General features: G+C 50.2%; 2 protein-coding genes across 3 annotated transcripts in view; one reads left to right on the top strand and one right to left on the bottom strand.

Moving 5' to 3' along the window:
- The window catches only part of Ccdc149 (coiled-coil domain containing 149), an 87,473-nt gene extending 83,010 nt beyond the window's left edge, over positions 1-4,463 (top strand). For both annotated transcript variants that reach the window (XM_038346057.1, XM_038346065.1), the window contains exon 12: positions 2,134-4,463. In XM_038346057.1, the coding sequence (XP_038201985.1) occupies positions 2,134-2,564 (431 nt within the window). In that variant the 3' untranslated portion in view covers positions 2,565-4,463. The remainder of the gene's footprint in view (positions 1-2,133) is intronic.
- Positions 4,464-9,186: 4,723 nt separating this feature from the next.
- Sod3 (superoxide dismutase 3) lies at positions 9,187-15,099 on the bottom strand. Its single transcript, XM_038331895.2, has 2 exons — positions 14,799-15,099; positions 9,187-10,787 (listed from the first exon to the last, which is right to left on the bottom strand). Exon 2 carries the CDS (start codon positions 10,769-10,771, stop codon positions 10,034-10,036), a length of 738 nt encoding a protein of 245 aa, XP_038187823.1. The 5' UTR covers positions 10,772-10,787; positions 14,799-15,099; the 3' UTR covers positions 9,187-10,033.
- Positions 15,100-16,402: the final 1,303 nt, after the last annotated feature.

Genomic DNA, 16,402 nt, shown 5'->3' on the forward strand with positions numbered 1-16,402 from the left:
ACATGCTGCCTGGCGCAAAGCAACAGACAGCTTATTATGGGCTAGTGCTCCTAAGACAGTGAGTCAAAATAGAAGGGCTAGGAATGTGGCTCAGTAGTAGAGAGAGTGCGGGGCCCTAGGTTCAACCCCCACTAACACCCTCACCCCAACCCATGCAATGCCTCTTTCTTTATGTAAGTTGATTATCTCGGTGTTTGTTACAGTAATGGCAGGCCTCTCCAGTCCTCCCCACATATGTTATATTTCTACTCAAAAGTAAAAGTTAAATTCTGTTTTTAAAATATTCTTGGATGTTCAGATGATGTTCAACACTGTTAACAAGTCAGTGGATGCTCCCTATCTTATGCCCCAAAGTTTGACAATAAGATAAACCATGCCATCTGTGTGGAGCAGCTCCTAGCAGAAAGGGGCACCCTGTAAGTCCTAGCCAGTCAGCACTCTAGAGCTGGAGGAAACGGAATGGTTTCTGCAAAAACCTAAGGGGTCTCATGTTAGGCAGGGCTTCCTAGAGGAGCAGAACCAAGCTAAAGTTCATATATAAGCAATAAAGGGATTATTGGATAGGCTTTACTATAGACTATAAGGACTGGTAGGCCAACAGCAGACAGGCAGAGGACCAGGTTCTTGGTATAGAAAGCAGGATGCCTGGGTAGTCCCAGCCTGGAGCTGAAATGCTTGGAAGATTCCAGAGAGCTGCTGGTATTGATTCTATGCTGAGCCTGCTCTCAGATGATGTGGTGCATTCCCACCATGCTGCCTTCCTCGGATTCTGTTTATTATCCGGGCTGCCAGCTGGAAGGTGCCTCATCCATTCCAATCAGGTCTTTCCAGTCAGTATCCTACATACCAATCCTCTCAGAAAAGGCCCCACGATCTCACAGGTATATCTCCAAAGTCCTGAACATCCCTTCAGACAGACAAGCTGACAATAAACCTATCATAGGTATGCTACATGACTGGAAAGATAACATGTGCGTGAGCCAACCTTGGAAACTGAGTCAGGGGGTCATTAGGAGCTGACCAGTGGGACCTTGCAAAGAAAGTGAACAGTGTCAGAACTGACTTCAAAGCAGCAAGGCTCCCTCACAAGGTGTAATGTGGGTAAATGGAAGGACTGTGTGTTCTGCCTCCTGCTAATCTTCCGCAGTCTTAGCTCCACCAACCAGCTGTCAGCCTAAGAACATTCCTGTACGTGTCTAACGGCGGGCCTGACTATACATAGTGTATGTTGTTCTACTGCAGTTCTAGTCAGGAGTACCCTGAAGCGTTCCTGGGGCCTTCATTCTTGCACCAAGGCCTATGCTCATGCTAGACTCACCCAGCTTTGGATCTTCCCTCTCCTTCAGCACTGCTGTTCCTGAGGTGCCAGGACACACTGGCTTATGAGAAACTCACAGCATTGTACCAAATATGAATGTCTTGGTACTAAGAGTGGTTTGCTCTTCCCTGGTCACATGATGCCGTCTCATTTATTAGGCCAGGGAGGGACATTAGCGTCCTTCCTTTCACTCATCTGAGAAACCGAGGCCAGACAAGTTGTGACCATACAGCAAGTGAGGAGGGAAACGGGGACAAGGTGACGGCACCTCGTGCTCATCTCCCGTCTTCTGCCTCCTGCCTGCTGCACCTCTAGAATTTCTGATGGATTGAGGTGTTTAAGGCAGAGAGTCTGGTGCTGAGGGAGGGAGCTAGAAGCTGTTTGCACATAGTCTTTATGTAAAGATGGGCAAACATGGTGTTTTCCCCTCAGACAATGAGATGCTGTGGAGAAGAAGGGTGGGGACGGCACTAAATCTCCCCAAGTTATCCTGAGAAGTCAGTTGGAACCTCTGTTTGTTACTAGCAGGCCCAGGTATTTCCCCAGCTTCCAAAGGACAGCCTTTGTCCTCAGACTTAGTCTTCCACGGACATAGGAGGTCCCTTGGCAAAGGCAGAGGTTTAAGGTGCTTGCTTGGCTTCTGAATGTGAGTCCTTCATCCACCTGGGCTCCAGTGTCCTGCCTGGAAGAGGAAAGAGGAAAGAACTATTGGTTCTTCAAGGTCACGGGCAGGTAGCTGGGCAGGAGTTGATAAGACAGGAAGGTGAGGCCAAGCTGCTGCCAGAGAGTTGATGCTGTCCCTTGTCTGTTTTCAGGGGCGACTCAGAAGCAGGAGCGAGATGAAGGCTGTGCAGCTGCTGAGGCATTGACAGTGCCTGAGGATGCCGGGAAGCCGGCTGTCAGTTCCCTAACACAGCCGAGCAGCAAGAACCAATGCTCCTGCTTTCCGCATCCTCCGTTACCCCAGCCACCTTCAGAGGACATAACCACGGTGGGAAAGGGTACCACTCAACTGACTGATGGCCAGGAGGCTGCAGGCCTGGAGGAGGTCACAAGGGAGGCTCTCACAGAAGAGCAGAGACGCGACCTGGGCCCATCTCCTCCTAGTCTGGCCTCCCAGGGAAAGGGTACCACAGCTCTCCAAGACCACCTGCCTTCCGTGCAGCCGGAGGCCAAAGCAGCCAGTGTGGAAGGTGACAGAGGGGTCTCAGAGAGCAGAGACACAAGAAGCACTGTGCAAACATGAGGGGAAGAGAGACTGACGGGGGTGACATAGTGAAGACACCAGGGACAGTGAGGGACGCTTGAAGCCTCCGAACAGGCATCCAACCGCTTTCCGCTAAAACACCTTCCTGTCTGCAAATGAGAAAATGCTGTGATTCTGTTACAAGCTGGGAGCGCCCGATGGTGCCAGCTCTGTCTGATTTATTAAATGCTGGTCTGTGAGCTTCTCGGTGTCACCTCTGTCTGCCGAAGACGTGCCGCTGTGAACATGGCCGGGCACAGGAATCGTAGTTGCCATATGGCTGCCTTTCTACATCCCTCTCCCTGTCAGCATTTGCTTTATTAGAGAGAAGATGTTTTTCTATTAGCATTTAATGTTGTCCGTCAAAATGATGGGACAAGCTGGGAAAGGAAGGGATTTTTGTGTCCTCCCTCCACCCCCCGGGGTCTCAGTCTTCAGACTCACTGGGTAGCTAGAAATAAAGATGTAATTGAATGAAGTGTGTTCATGGGGCCATGGCTACACTTTGTCATGTAGCAATCTTTAGGGATCCTCCAGAAATGGGTGTTCTTCACACCCAGTGTTTTACGGTGGTAGGTGGGAGGGACCAGAGCAGCCTGGGAAAGATGGGCTGCAGGTTGGAGAGGCTGTTTGCTGACTGAACGCAGAGCTGAGTGTTCTAGCCAAGGTCTGGAGCTTTCCCTGGCCTGGAGGGATGGATAACAAGACACTACCAGGAGTAGGGACTTTCTAGTGGTATTCTGATCATTGTTGTTGTTGTTGTTACTTAGATGATATTAGAAACACAGCCTGCATAGGATGATGTGGATCTTTGGGGTCTGGGGAAAGCTCGCTGCTTAACATCATCCCATCTTCCTTACCACTTGAAACTCTGAACCACTCACTCCGTCAGCATAATGTTGTATCTGGGCCTCCAGGGACTCGAGTTTTAAACACAGGACTCTGAACTTGTGGTCTAGTAGGGAAGGAGGAAAGATGAGTTCATTCCAGCCTTGACCACAAAGGGAACTGTACACCAAGTGTAAGGTCCAAGGGGAGAGGAGGGAATCGCCCACGCTGCCTACTGCTTCCTCGCAGGGAGCTACAGAAATTCACATTGAGCCCCAGACTTCCCTTTGAGATGAGCTCAGTTTATCTCCCCAGAAATGTGGGGTGACTGAGATCCCCAAACTCAAACCGCCTCTGAGAGCCAGAATGGAATGGACCTCGGAAACTCCAGCTAAAAAGGGAAGCTCAGAGATGGCACATGTTCCCATTTATCCTAAAACCTGTCTATGCCCTGGTACTCTGGGAACACCTTCAGACAGGGCCCCAATGTTCTGTTTATCCCTTTGTCCCCTTCCCATGAGGGCCAGCCCCATTGCGGAGGCCCTGAGGCTGCAAGTTCAACATAGGCCAGTGGTCCCAATGGGACTTTTTTTTTCTCCTGGATGGGGGCTCAGCTGGCCATATGTGTTTGGCTACACATGGTCAGTATTGCTGCATAGGACACCAGGGCTGCTAAGGGAAATCCAGCCAGATGTGACTCAGTAAAAGAAAATAAACAACTGAACCTCCCAGAAGCTCTGGCTTGGAAACACATCGAACAGGTACACATCACTGGGCCGTTCATCACTTTCAGGAGAGTGGGGTTTATAGCAAACTCTGGCACCTTCTAGTAGGGCAAGAAGCTGCAGTGAGCCCCAGGGTCTCTGCTTTAGGGAGTCAGGAGGAGAGGGGTCCAAAATGTAAGCTCATTGTATACAGCCAGCCTGGGGCCTGTGTTATTAGATGGAATTAGAGCCAGTAAGTTGATGTTGTTGCATATGTAACCATGACAACACACATCCCCACTTCTGCTGTGCCCTCCCAACATGGCTCTTCTATTCTGTAGACAATAAAGAGAGTTCCAGCCACTAATTATGGTTTCCTTTGGTCTTTTTAAGAGAGTTAATTGTGGCATCCTCTCTCCGACTCCACCATATCGCCTGCGTCCACCATGGTATTCCCAGGAACAGCTCATACTCAGAGAAGCTTAAATGATAGGGTAATGAATCCTATTGTGTGGCCAGGACTTCTGAAATTGAGCATCTCCACTCAAGAATTTTCCAGGGATCTGGGTACCCATCTCCCATCTTTGCTTGTTTTGAGTCAGTTGCACTCACGGTTGCAACAGCTCCGGACATCACTTCTTATCGCATTGTGTTCAAAGGCATGAGGACAGTTCTCCCGGGAATGTATAAACGTGTTTTAAGTGGCAGAGGGGAAGGAAAAGGGGTTTTCCGCCATACTTTGTTCTTCACACAGTCTCACACGCCTATGTCTAGACACCTAGCCAGGAAGTATTATTGTGATGGGTAAAGGTCCATCTAGGTGTGCTCTCTGCCTTCTCCCTGGATATGAAGATGCTAAAAGAGAAAATGACAAAGCAAAATCATGCCTTAGGCAGCAGAGTGAGCAAGTAAGTAGATTTGACCCCGACAGAGCTTTTGTGGTTCTTCCTTCATAAAGCAGAATATTATGTTGCTGACGGGTCTGCAGCTGGAGAGCAACTGTGGTTAGGAGAAGACCATGTCCTCTCCCCTCCTCCCTTGTTGAGGCCATGTTTCCTAGCTTTGTTTTCTAGCCTGGTTCCCTCCATAGGTGTGTGTGTCTGTCCTGTGAGTTTTCCGCCTTAGGTACTTGGCCAGCAGAACGTGGAGGGCAGTCTAGAGAGGAGAGGCCGATGTGATAGTCCTTAAAGAGAGTGTGTTTGCGCTCTTCTTCCTCTGTGCTGTGAGCCCTTAGGCGTGGAAATGAATTGGTGCTTGAGAAACCAGCCTTTCTCATGCTCACTTCCTGCCTTCCCAAGCCCTTTTTGACTACCCGCCCCTTCAGCCTCTTCAACATCCCTTTGAGCCCCACTAACTAGGAGGTCCCTGCTAGAGCCTCCTGCCCAGTTAACCTAAGTCAACCGGATTAGTTTAGGTTCCCTCTTGGCTTTCTAACACACTCCATCATCCATCACAGTGCCAGGTTCTAGAAAGGGCCCCGCTGGTGGCATTCCACACAGTGGATTTTTACGACATTCCTGCCCTGAGAGGACCTGCACCAGCTCCACTAGCTGGCATGAAAAGGTCATTTTACTTGCTCATTAATATAATTCTTTCCTGTCTGTCACTTTACAAGGTCAAGTTGTTTTTGTCCTTCTTGTTTTCCTATAACCCCCTTTCCTATCTCACATCCAAGGGCTTTCCTGTGTAACCCCGTGAATGCCTGGGTACGACCCTCCTTTTGGGTGGTTTCTGCTGGAGTGTTCTGGAAGGTGTGATTGGGAGCATCCTTCCTTCTTGCTTCTGAGCATTCCTTCTGGAGGCAGCAGGTAGGCTGTCCAAAAGTCAGAGTGGCCACAAAATCACACTTGAATGCCATCCTTCCCCCCACAGCAGCTGAATGGAGAGCCAAGAGGAGTGCGGGAGGGGGTCTAATTAGTGGGAAAAGCAAGGAAAGTAGGCCGGCCAGGGCTCTCCAGAGTGTGGCTCCACAAAAACAAACCACCACGGCCCAGCGTGGGTGCAATTTACACCTCTCACTAAATGACAACGTTTCCTCTCGGCTGTGGAGGGCAAGCCCACGCAGCACTGGACAGTTTCACTTTGGCCAGTCTCTGTGAGTTTGGGATGTGTGGGGAGGGAATCTCAGCCGAGGCCAGGATCGCTCCTTTGGTACAGGGCTTGCCTGGTAAGCAGGAGTTGCATTTGAGCTCCTGCTCGGAAGTGGGGGAAACCAAACCAAACAAAAACTCCAGGCTGCTGGCGCATACTTGTAAGCTCAGAGTACTGAGACAAAATCAGCACGGGTGGGTCCCTGGAGCTCCCTGGGCAGCCCAGTTAGTTACGTGTTGAATTCCAGGGCTATGAGAGACCCTGTCTCAAAACAACAAAATAATGGACTGTGTCTGAGGTACTTCAGATTGTCTTCCTACCGCCACACACATGCACGGACACTCACCTGCAACATCAAAGAACCTTACGGACATGGTACTGTTTTCAAAAGCTACTTGCTATTTTTTAGTTTTGTATAATGAAAGAAGAAACTTCGACTCCTTTGCACAGCGAGCTGGGTTCCTTCATCATCATGGATCATCTATCACTAGATCTTATGCCACAATTATCTGAAATACAGAAGCCTGGGAGCTGGGGAGCGGGTTCACTGCTGGTTGTGAGCCGGCTGTACAGCTGAGGATTGGAGTTTGGATCCACAGCACCAGGTGAAATCTGGGTGGATGTGGCAGTCTCCTGTCCAAGCCTTTGGGACACAGAGACAGACTCTCAGGAGCCAGCTATCTAGACTACCCAAAACAGTGAGTTTTACAAAACAGAGTCAGTGTATTTTAGAGTTTGGAACACACAAACACACACACACACACACACACACACACACACACACACACTTCATATGCAAAAGGGGAAGAAGTGGAAAAAGAGGAGGAGAGAAAGGGAAAGAGCTTTAGGAGCTCTATGGCTCAGTGGGCAAAGGTCGTGCTGCACAAGCTTAGCAGCCAGGGTTCAAGGCCCAGAACCCTGTAACGGATTCCACAAAGTTGTTTTTCTGAGCTCCATGTGTGCATCATGGCAAGTGCACGCCATCATCCCCGCATCATGCACAAGCACACAATGAATTGTTTGTAAGTGTTGTTGGCTTTGCTGGCTTGGGGACTAAAGGTCCACATTAGCTGTGTCACCCTTTCCCCAGCCTCCACCAAGGCCGAGTCCTGGCTGTTTCTATGGCAATCTAGTCCCTGCAATCTTCCACCTGAAGTTCTTTAATCATATAACAGTAGTGAAAACTATGGCGAACATAAAGATTTTATGCATTTTGTCCAAACAGCAGATCTAAACTCGGTTGGTTTATTTCCTGCAGGCTTTTAAAGCTGGCTAAAGCACTCACTGATTTGCTCTATTTTCTTAAGTTTTTTAGTATTTTTGTGTATATGCACTAATAAGCCCCACTTGGGAAAAAAATTAAAAACATCCCTGCCATTCTGAAAAACAGCTTATCCTAACATCTAAAGATAGCATCCCTAATTATTGTCTACATTGTGTGTAAGCTATGTGGGGATCGAGCATTATTCTTGCTTTACCAGCTGTGGGTAGGTGCAGCCATTACATCAAATGCTTCTAATTTTACAGAAAGAAATCAAAACAAGTGTGGGTTTAAGTCCCAGCAATGAACGCAAACCCTGTGAGTCAAACCGGCAAACTGATTAGCAAGCCGGCCAGGAAGTCGAAACAGCAAATATAAAGAGATCCATAAGCCAGATCTGTAAGATGAGGGAAGTAAAAATAGAAGCCAGGGATCAAGTAGAGTCCAGTGGGCGGTCTTGGTGGCACACAAGGTTTTGTGCCAAGAACCAGATGTCCGCCTTATGGCTCCCAATCTTTTCTTCTCCTTTAGTCCCCTCCCCGTCAAAGCTGAAAAGGCAGAGCCGTCTCCTGTGGCCTCTGGCTGGTTGGCTGTGGCAATGCATTCTAGAAACCTCAGGTGGCAAAGCTTTTCTTTACTGAAATCCTTCTAGTTGCATGACCTGCGCTACCTTACAAGGTGGCTGGATCCATTGTTAGGGATAGCTTTGTCTGATTGAGCTGCCACTGTTAATAGACCAATTGGGTCGCAATCAAAGATGTTGTTCTGCTCAGCACCTCTCATGAGCACCCCCATTTAGGCTTCAGAACAACCCTGTGCCATGACCATATTTTATATGGGTTCTGTGATTCCTTTGAGTCATACAGCTTGGAAGTATGTGACAGAGCTGGGGTTCAATCAGGTCTTCCTATGTGAGCCCAAACTGCTGACTAGAATTCCCTTGCTTTTTCGGTGACCTGAAACTTGTGCTCTTGCTATTTTCCTAGGGTTTCTTAGCTCTGGGCACTCAGGATAGTTGCTAACTCTGTGAATGGACAGAGTAGATGTGGATTGGGTCTGCTAGGGTGTTTGGCGGCCCCAGAAGAACAGAAGGTAAGCCATGAGACACACCTGATGATCCCAAGCCTAGCTTCCCCCAGGGTTCTGAGTTGGCCACCTCAGAGGAGCAAAGGAGAGGATGTGGCTAGAGATGGATTTGTTCCTCTCCGTCATGGGTTCCCATGCCACTGGCATCTCATTTGCACGACTTTAAGCTATGGAAACAGGGTGAAACTCAGCACGGGGCAGGGGAGGATGGGTTTCTGGCTGTGGTTCAGTTTGTCTCACAGCTGAGGTCTGGGAGAAGTGGAGGATGCCTTGCTGGGAAGTACTCGGATTGGGTTTGTAGAGGTAGAAGGCATACACAGGCTGTTCTCTCATATCTGGGGAGCTCAACATTTAACTCACTCTCAGTCAAGTAGGGGCTCTAGCCTAGGACTCACTTCACAGCTAATGGGTTTTTCTCCCCTATGGCTCTGGGTTGTGTCTATATCTTTTTGTAAGGAAGCCACACACAGGTACATTTAAATGTCCTTGAATGGCTCTTAATCCTCAGTCCTCCCAAAGGATAGCAATTGATGATGGAACCTTCTCCCTACAGGACTGGGGAAGGCAGGAGAAGGCTCGCAAAGACTCAGGGATATTTTCAGGGGGTAGGGAACTGAGCTGAGCAGTCTCAAAAATGTACCGGAGGCCAATGGAGGACTGAATTGCTGTGTTTTTAATGTGCAACACAAAGGTTGCCAAATACCCTAGCAGGAGCTGCTCTCGGTGGGGTGCAGGCACCATATGGGAAGTAGCTGAAAACAGAACCAGGGCCACCGCAGGAGGTGAACTGAGACTTGGAACCCTAGGTGTGCGTGAGACGTGGTGTTCTCAGCACCTAGGAGGAACAAAAGAAAAAGAAAGAAGAGGCCCCTATGGAAGAAAGGAGTCTCCTGTGGTAGGGGATAGGAAAGAAAAGAAGGGCAAGAAGAAGTGGGGTGGGGGGTATTTCGGTAGACCTGGGGGGTGTTCTCAAGGGTGCTGACCGGGAGGCCCTTATTGTGGAGAGTGTGTGAGCAAGTTTCATCTCGACAGGGGAGTGTGTGGGGGGGGATTCTCTGGGAGCAAACAGCCTCAAAGACTGTTTCAAACGGGATTGGAGGGTCATGTGTGATCGTCGGGACACAGAGGGGCCCTTAAGGGAGCATGTCCAGCATGGAGGGGAACCTCCATCATCTGGAGGTATCTGGGACACGAAGGAGCTTTCCTCTGTGGAAGTGCCCAGGGCATGAAAGGACTCCTGGGTGTGAGGTGTCCTGGAACACAGGGAACACAGACGAAAGGTGTCTGGAGGAAATCTGGGGAGCACGAAGATGACAGTGTGTGTGGCGGGGGAGCCATCTGGAGCCATACAGAGGTGTCAGGGGTTAGTGGAAGCGTGTAGGACCCGCAGAAGCGACTGGGTTGTCTGGAAGACATCTGTCTGGGGTGCATGGAGGCGACCGGTGCGTGCGGAGGCATCTCTGCGCAACATGGCTGGGCTCTGCGGCCAGGAGTGACGCTTAGGCGGCTTTGCACTCGCTCTCCCGCCGCCGCTTCTTGCGCTCTTGTGCCTGCCGGTCCCAGGCCTCATGGTTGCTGGCGCCTACCACACAGCAGGCAAGCCGTCGACCAGCGTTGCCGTTCGCCAGGCTGGCCTGATTACCGCCCTGGCCCATGTCATCCTCGCCGGCGTGGACCACCACCGCGCGGCCCAGGATTGAGTGCGGGCCGGCCAGCGACGCGGTCAGGCCGGTGCGGAGCTTCCAGAGGCGGCCGTCGCGCACCACGAAGTTGCCGAAGTCGCCTGGGTGATGCGGGTGCTGCACGGACATCGGGTTGTAGTGAGGACCTGTGGACTCGCAGCCCTGGCTCAGGTCCCCGTACTGATGCACGTGGATGGCGCGGCTGGAGACATTCGACTCGGCAGGGAAGCCCTCCAAATCGAAGAAGGCCTCGAGCCTGGAGCCTGGCGACAGCTGCCGGAAGAGGACCAGGCCGGTGACCCGTGGCTGATCTATGGCCAGCGAGGCTGAGGGTTGTACCTGGCAGATTGCGTACTTCTCCGAGGCATCTGCCTCCTGCCGTCGTCCCATCTCCATCCAGATCTCCAGCACTTTGGCATGAGTTTCTGTTATCTTCTCGGCCAGGTCAGGCCTGGTCTCTGCTAAGTCGAAGCTGGAATCCTCCTGATCTGACACGGGCTGGGTGACAGAGCCACGGAACGCCAGAAGCAGGCCACAGAACAGGAAGGCCAGCATGACTGAGGTTCTGCACCTACAGAAAGTTCCATGCACGTGGGAGGAAAGCAAGCCTTAGTCACTTGAAATATCCAGTCTCAGGGACCTCACTCCCACATCCTAAACCCACAGCCCCATGCTTGTCTGGGCTTGCTGGGTGCCAGGCACAACATTATGGGCTGTGTATACAGAAGTGCCACACCCCTACATTCAGACACTCACACAAAATGACAGTTCTCTCAAATCCTGTTTCCACAGCCAATAGCTGATAGGGGCCTTAGGAGCCTTGTGTGTCTGTGTGTGTGTGTGTGTGTGTGTGTGTGTGTGTTTGCGTGCGCGCTGGGGATTATCTCACTGCCTTACCATATGCAGCTCTTCCCAGTCCCATGCCTGATCTCCTGCCAGGCTCTCCCCAAGTCCTTCTGGTAGTCAGGCATGAGACTGTCCCTGCCATCTTGGTTTTTGCTGGTACCAAACGTCTCTCTGAAGTGTTTGCACCCTGACCCCCACCACTTGCTAGCTGACTTGGAGCTCGCGGTGGTAGCAATTTCGTTTCTTCAGGATTTCTTCCTTCCTTGAATTCCTGCCATAGTTTTCTAAGTGGTCCTCAACCTATGTCTGTCTGTCTATCTCTGAGTCTCTGTGTTTCTGTCTGACCCTAGACTGTGCCACTGCCTCTCAGCTCCTAGGTTCATAGCAGGCAGCAGGACACCTAACTGTTGAAGAAAGACAAGGGTGAAGGCAGGCAGGTCCTCAAGTCATTCCAACACAGTTAGTTCTAAGGCTGAAGTTGGAGCATGGCGCTGGGGACATCGGAGACACCGTGTCCATCTCCCGGTGGGGGTGGGGCTAGTGCACGGATCCAAAACATCACATCATCCCATAAATATGAACAAATACATATCAGTTTCAAAAAGTTTAAGTTCTAATCTAAGAAAGGATGAGAAGTCTGGGCTTTGAAAACCAAGGGAATTTGGGAAACGCAAAGGGTACAGTCTAGGGAGAGAGATGGACCCAGACCCAGAGAGACACACCCTTAGGATTAGATAGAGTGCCATTGCAGGAAGCCAAGGCAGAAACTGTGAAAGCTATTCCTAAGTGGAACTGGCAAACAGAGAATGGCACAGGTGTGGTAGCCGTGGCCAGAAGGAGGAAGAGAAGTAGTAGTTGCCAGAGGCTGAGGTGCCCCAAAGAGGAGAACATGTGGGTATATGTGGGTAGCAGACCCAAGAGGAAGTGGGCTAGATTATGTGCAGTGGTGGGAACATCTGGACAGATGCTGGAAGCTCGGGCCTCGCACTTGGAAGAGGCCAGGAGATTAGCTTAGTGTTGAAGTGTTGAGTGCACATCAGCTTCTCTCTCTCTCTCTCTCCCTCTCTCTCTGTCTCTGCCTCTCTCTCTGTCTCTGTCTCTCTGTGTGTGTGTGTGCGTGTATGTAGGAGCCCAGGGTTGACATCAGACATCGTCCTCAATTGCGCTCCACCTTATATATCAAGGCAGAATCTCTCATGGAGCCTGAGGCTTGCTGTTGTCCTTCTGGCTCATCTGGCCAGCCAGATGGGGATTTGCTAGCTCCTCCTCGCTGTCTTTAAGAATACAGGTGGAACACCATGCCCATCCATCTTTTTACATAGTTTCTGGGGATCCAAATTCCCCAACTTTGCTTTACCCACTGGACCAAGTCCCCAGCTTGGATTCTGGTTTCTAAAACCAAGATGCCCAACCATCCCCCACCCAAGAGATCCTAATTCAGAAGAGCTTAACTTTTTTTTTTTTTTTTTTTTTTTTTGCTTTTGAAAAAGTTTAAATATTTTGGAAAGGTACAGAATTCAACCTCAGTCACAACACAGCTGACTCACTCAGTATGTGGGTGATGGATCCCAGGATGCCTCTCCATGGATGCCCAAGTCCCTTACATAAGATAGCCAGATGTGTGCACAGAAGCGGTTCAGATGATCCCATGCACTTAAAAACCTGCCTGGATGCCTTACTGCAGCCACCAGGGTCAATGTTGCGTAAATAACCACCACAAGGAGAAAGGTCTGTATATGTTCAGTGCAGATGTAGGGTGGGCTTTTTGTCTGTCTGGGTTTTGTAATTTCTGTCTGAGGTTGTCTGGGTACCTAGCCCAAGGACATGGAGGGTGGCTGTACTGTGACTTCGTAGGGCTACAGTCCGTAACCTTGGATCCTTACCTGTAAAATAAGGCCAGTTCTGCTACAGAGGCCACGGTGAGGGTCAAGGCAGTTACTTATAAAGGAGATACTTTCACATTTTAAAGCCTGCCCTAAGGGATTAATGATGCCTTTGAGGGGGTAGTTGAAGGTCATCTGTGCTTTCAGAGTCCTGAAGAGGAGCCATTGAAAATGAATGGGGTGTGAGTTCTTCCATAGCTGTTACAGAAGGGCAATTTAGTATGGTGATTATAAGAATGGATTCGGGAACTGGCCCTGTGAATCTAAAACTTGACTGCCACTTATGGTCTCAGGTTAGCTGCCATTGTTGGTTCTATGCTTGGTAGCAGTGTGCTGAGCTGCAGAGTGTCCTTGGACCTGCTTCCTCTCTGGACCTGTTTCTCACCTACAAGTAGGTGCAGGCATACCTGTCTCTGGGGCGCTTACTACCAGGCTTCAAAGAAAACATTGAAATTGCCAGCACCTGTTGAAAACTTTGGCCAGGTGCTGTTAAAAGCCTTCGGCACATGTGAATTTTGTACATAAATAGATATGTGTACATCTGTGCATGTGTGCATGTGTGTGTGGATATGATTGACAGGCCAGTAAGCCTTCCGGTCCATCATTGTGCCTGACTTTTTCATGCATTCTGGGAATCAAACTTGGGTCCTCATTCTTCCATGGCAAACACTTTTCTCTGCAGCCCTCCTGCCCCCCACTTTGAATCCTGGGAAAAACCCTTTGAGATGAATGCTTATCTAGATACAATGGGCGGAAAGCGGAGGCCCAGACGTAAGCGGCTCTCCCAAGGTTACTTATTCACTGAAGAGCTAAGGGCAGGACTTGGAAATGAGTGGCTGTCTCTCAAGCCCATCAGAACCACACACCACAGTTTTCCACTAGGATTCTCGTTCAGAGCAAGTTCTCAGCACAAGGAGGTCCATGGCTGCCAGCCAGACGCTCCTGATGGAACTGTAAAGACCATCAGCTGGGAGATGCTGTGGAAGCCAAGAAAGGATGAGGGACCCAGAAGAGATTTGAGAAGGAGTAAAGTGGGTAGGTATCATACTGAAAAATGTGACATCTAGAGATCCCGCCCCCCTTTGGATGTGGGCTCGTGTGGCCCTTCTATTGAAGCTTTGGGGAATGGGTGGGAGGTAAGGGAGCAGCCTTGTGTGGGAGGTAAGGAGAGCAGCCTTAGCTCTCCCTGGACAGGATCCTCTCCTGAGGCAGCCTGACACTCGGGCATGTTCTGTGCTTACGCTTCGCATCAGGAATTCTCCCTTCAAAGCCCAGAGCAAAATCCAACTACAGTGTGTTTGTGGGCTTTTCTAGGAATGAACAGTTTTAAAAGGCATTTTTCTTTTTAAAAAGAACATGCTTCCTTACCCCCCAGGTAAACCCGGACTCCTTGTTCGTGAGGTCTCCTCTCCTTGGGTATTTTCACCTCTTCAGCTGCTCATTAGAAGGAACATTTGCTGTCAGCCAGAGCTGACAAAACCCTGGGACTTTCAACTTCCCAAAGCAAGTGACTCTTGGCGGTACCTGCTCAGCCTCACCCTCCATAACTCCAGTGCCCAAGTCACGCAGTGTCCAAAGACAGCCTTCATTCCATGACATTTATAGCGCTAAAGGCCTCTAGGACCAGCCATTGAAGGCCAAAAGCAGGCAGCTTTCTCTCCATTGCCTACCTCCCCCTCTTCCCATGACCCTTGTCCCTACTCTAGAGCAGCCAGGCCCATGGCTAAACAGGGTTTCTCTCCCAAGAACACCACTGAACCTTTTCCAACAAGTGCCGACTGACCCAGCCCAGTCTCCATCTCTTCAAAAGCACACTCCTAAAAGAATGAAGTTAAGCTCAGTTTGGTACGTACCTGTCAAGCTCTCCCAAGAACACTTTCCCTCTGGCGAAGTGGGGAGCAGCACCCAGCTAGGGGCCCGAGGAAGAGCCTGTGGGCTGCCTCCCCAGAGCAGTCTGGCAGGCTGTTTGTGAGCCACAGCGAGGCCAGCCCCGGGGAGTGGTCAGCAAAAGGGAAGAAGGTCATTGGACTGGCTGGGAGAAGAGAAGCCAGCCTGGCTGTCCCTTGTGGTAAAGTTGCTGTCTTCTCCTCCTCCTCCTTTCCCTCTTCCTCCTGATATTCTTCCTCCTCTTTCTCCCTTTGTTCCTCTTCTTCTTTCCACCTCCTCCTCTACTTCCTTCTCCTCTTCCTTTCCCAGTTCCTCTTCCTCCTCCTCCCCCACTTCTTCTTTTCCTTGTCCCCAGCTCCGGGATCCTTTCCCACTGCTCCTTCCCCTTGCCAAGTATGCCTTTCGTGACTTCCCTGGCTTGTGCAGACGCAGTCAGTGACCTTCAGAACGCAGCAGGGGAGCAGAAATGAGAAAGAAATGAGCTTGTTTGGAGAGGTGGACAATGGTCTCTTTATTGAAGGGCCTTTTCTTTTCCCCTGGCTCCCTGGGCTATTGACTTCTGCTGGATGCTGGGATGTGCTTAAGACAGACATGGGCACTTGGCAGCTGAAGGGGACTCTCTCTCCAGAACTTGCTGCTACACAGGTGTGGGTCAGGCAGGGTAGTGTGCCTTCACAGCCTTGCCATTTCTGACCCACACACCCTCTTTACCTCCCTTTCAGCATCTGTGAAACAGACATGGGATATGGATAGCCCCATCTTCCCGAGAACCAAAAGAATAAACCCAGGGTCTAGCTCTCATAATGACATCAGGGAGTCAAATAATGGCCACAGCAGTGGCAAGGCTGCTGTATTAAAGTGACTGAGAAGGAGTGTATGTTTGTTTTTGAAACAGGTTCACAGCCTCAATTTTGCTATGTAACAGAAGATGTCTTTGAACTCTCGATCCTCCAGTCTTCAGCTCCCAAATGCTGGGGTGACAGACATGCCCCGACATTTTTATGTGTTTTTGGGGATCAAACATGGGCCTTCATCTTACATGCTAGGCAAACACTCTTCCCTCTGAGCCCCAGCCCAGGAAGACCCTTTGAACACAATACATGGACTGGATATGTCACGAGCCTTCAACTCCAGGGCCATTATTTCTTTTGCTGTCATGAACTCTCGTCTATCAAGAAGCTCTTTCCAGAAACAGAAGGTTCTCTTTCCCAGAAACCCCACCATGAGAAAAGTCAGCTTGCTGCTGCCTGCTTGCCCTGCCCCCTGAATTCCTTCAACAAATGGTTATTGGTTGCCTGCCCCACACCAGGCATGAGGTCGCATACCAGAGACTCAAAGCTGCACTAGTCCCCGTCCTTTGTGGTCCACAGTCTTAGGAAGAGAACAGAGGGGTCAATGGTACAACTAGAGAAAGAGGGACAAGACGCCCCCTGACACCTCCAGGGGCCAGGCCTGGCGGGTAGGAAGTTGTTCAGTAACCTGACATCTGGGCTCCACCCAGAGCTTAATGAATCTACTTCAGGTAGAGGATCCTAGAAGCACTGTGTTTAATTAAAAACAGATGGTTCTG

Source organism: Arvicola amphibius, chromosome 1 (genome assembly GCF_903992535.2).
Source record: "Arvicola amphibius chromosome 1, mArvAmp1.2, whole genome shotgun sequence".
Lineage (NCBI taxonomy): Eukaryota > Metazoa > Chordata > Mammalia > Rodentia > Cricetidae > Arvicola > Arvicola amphibius.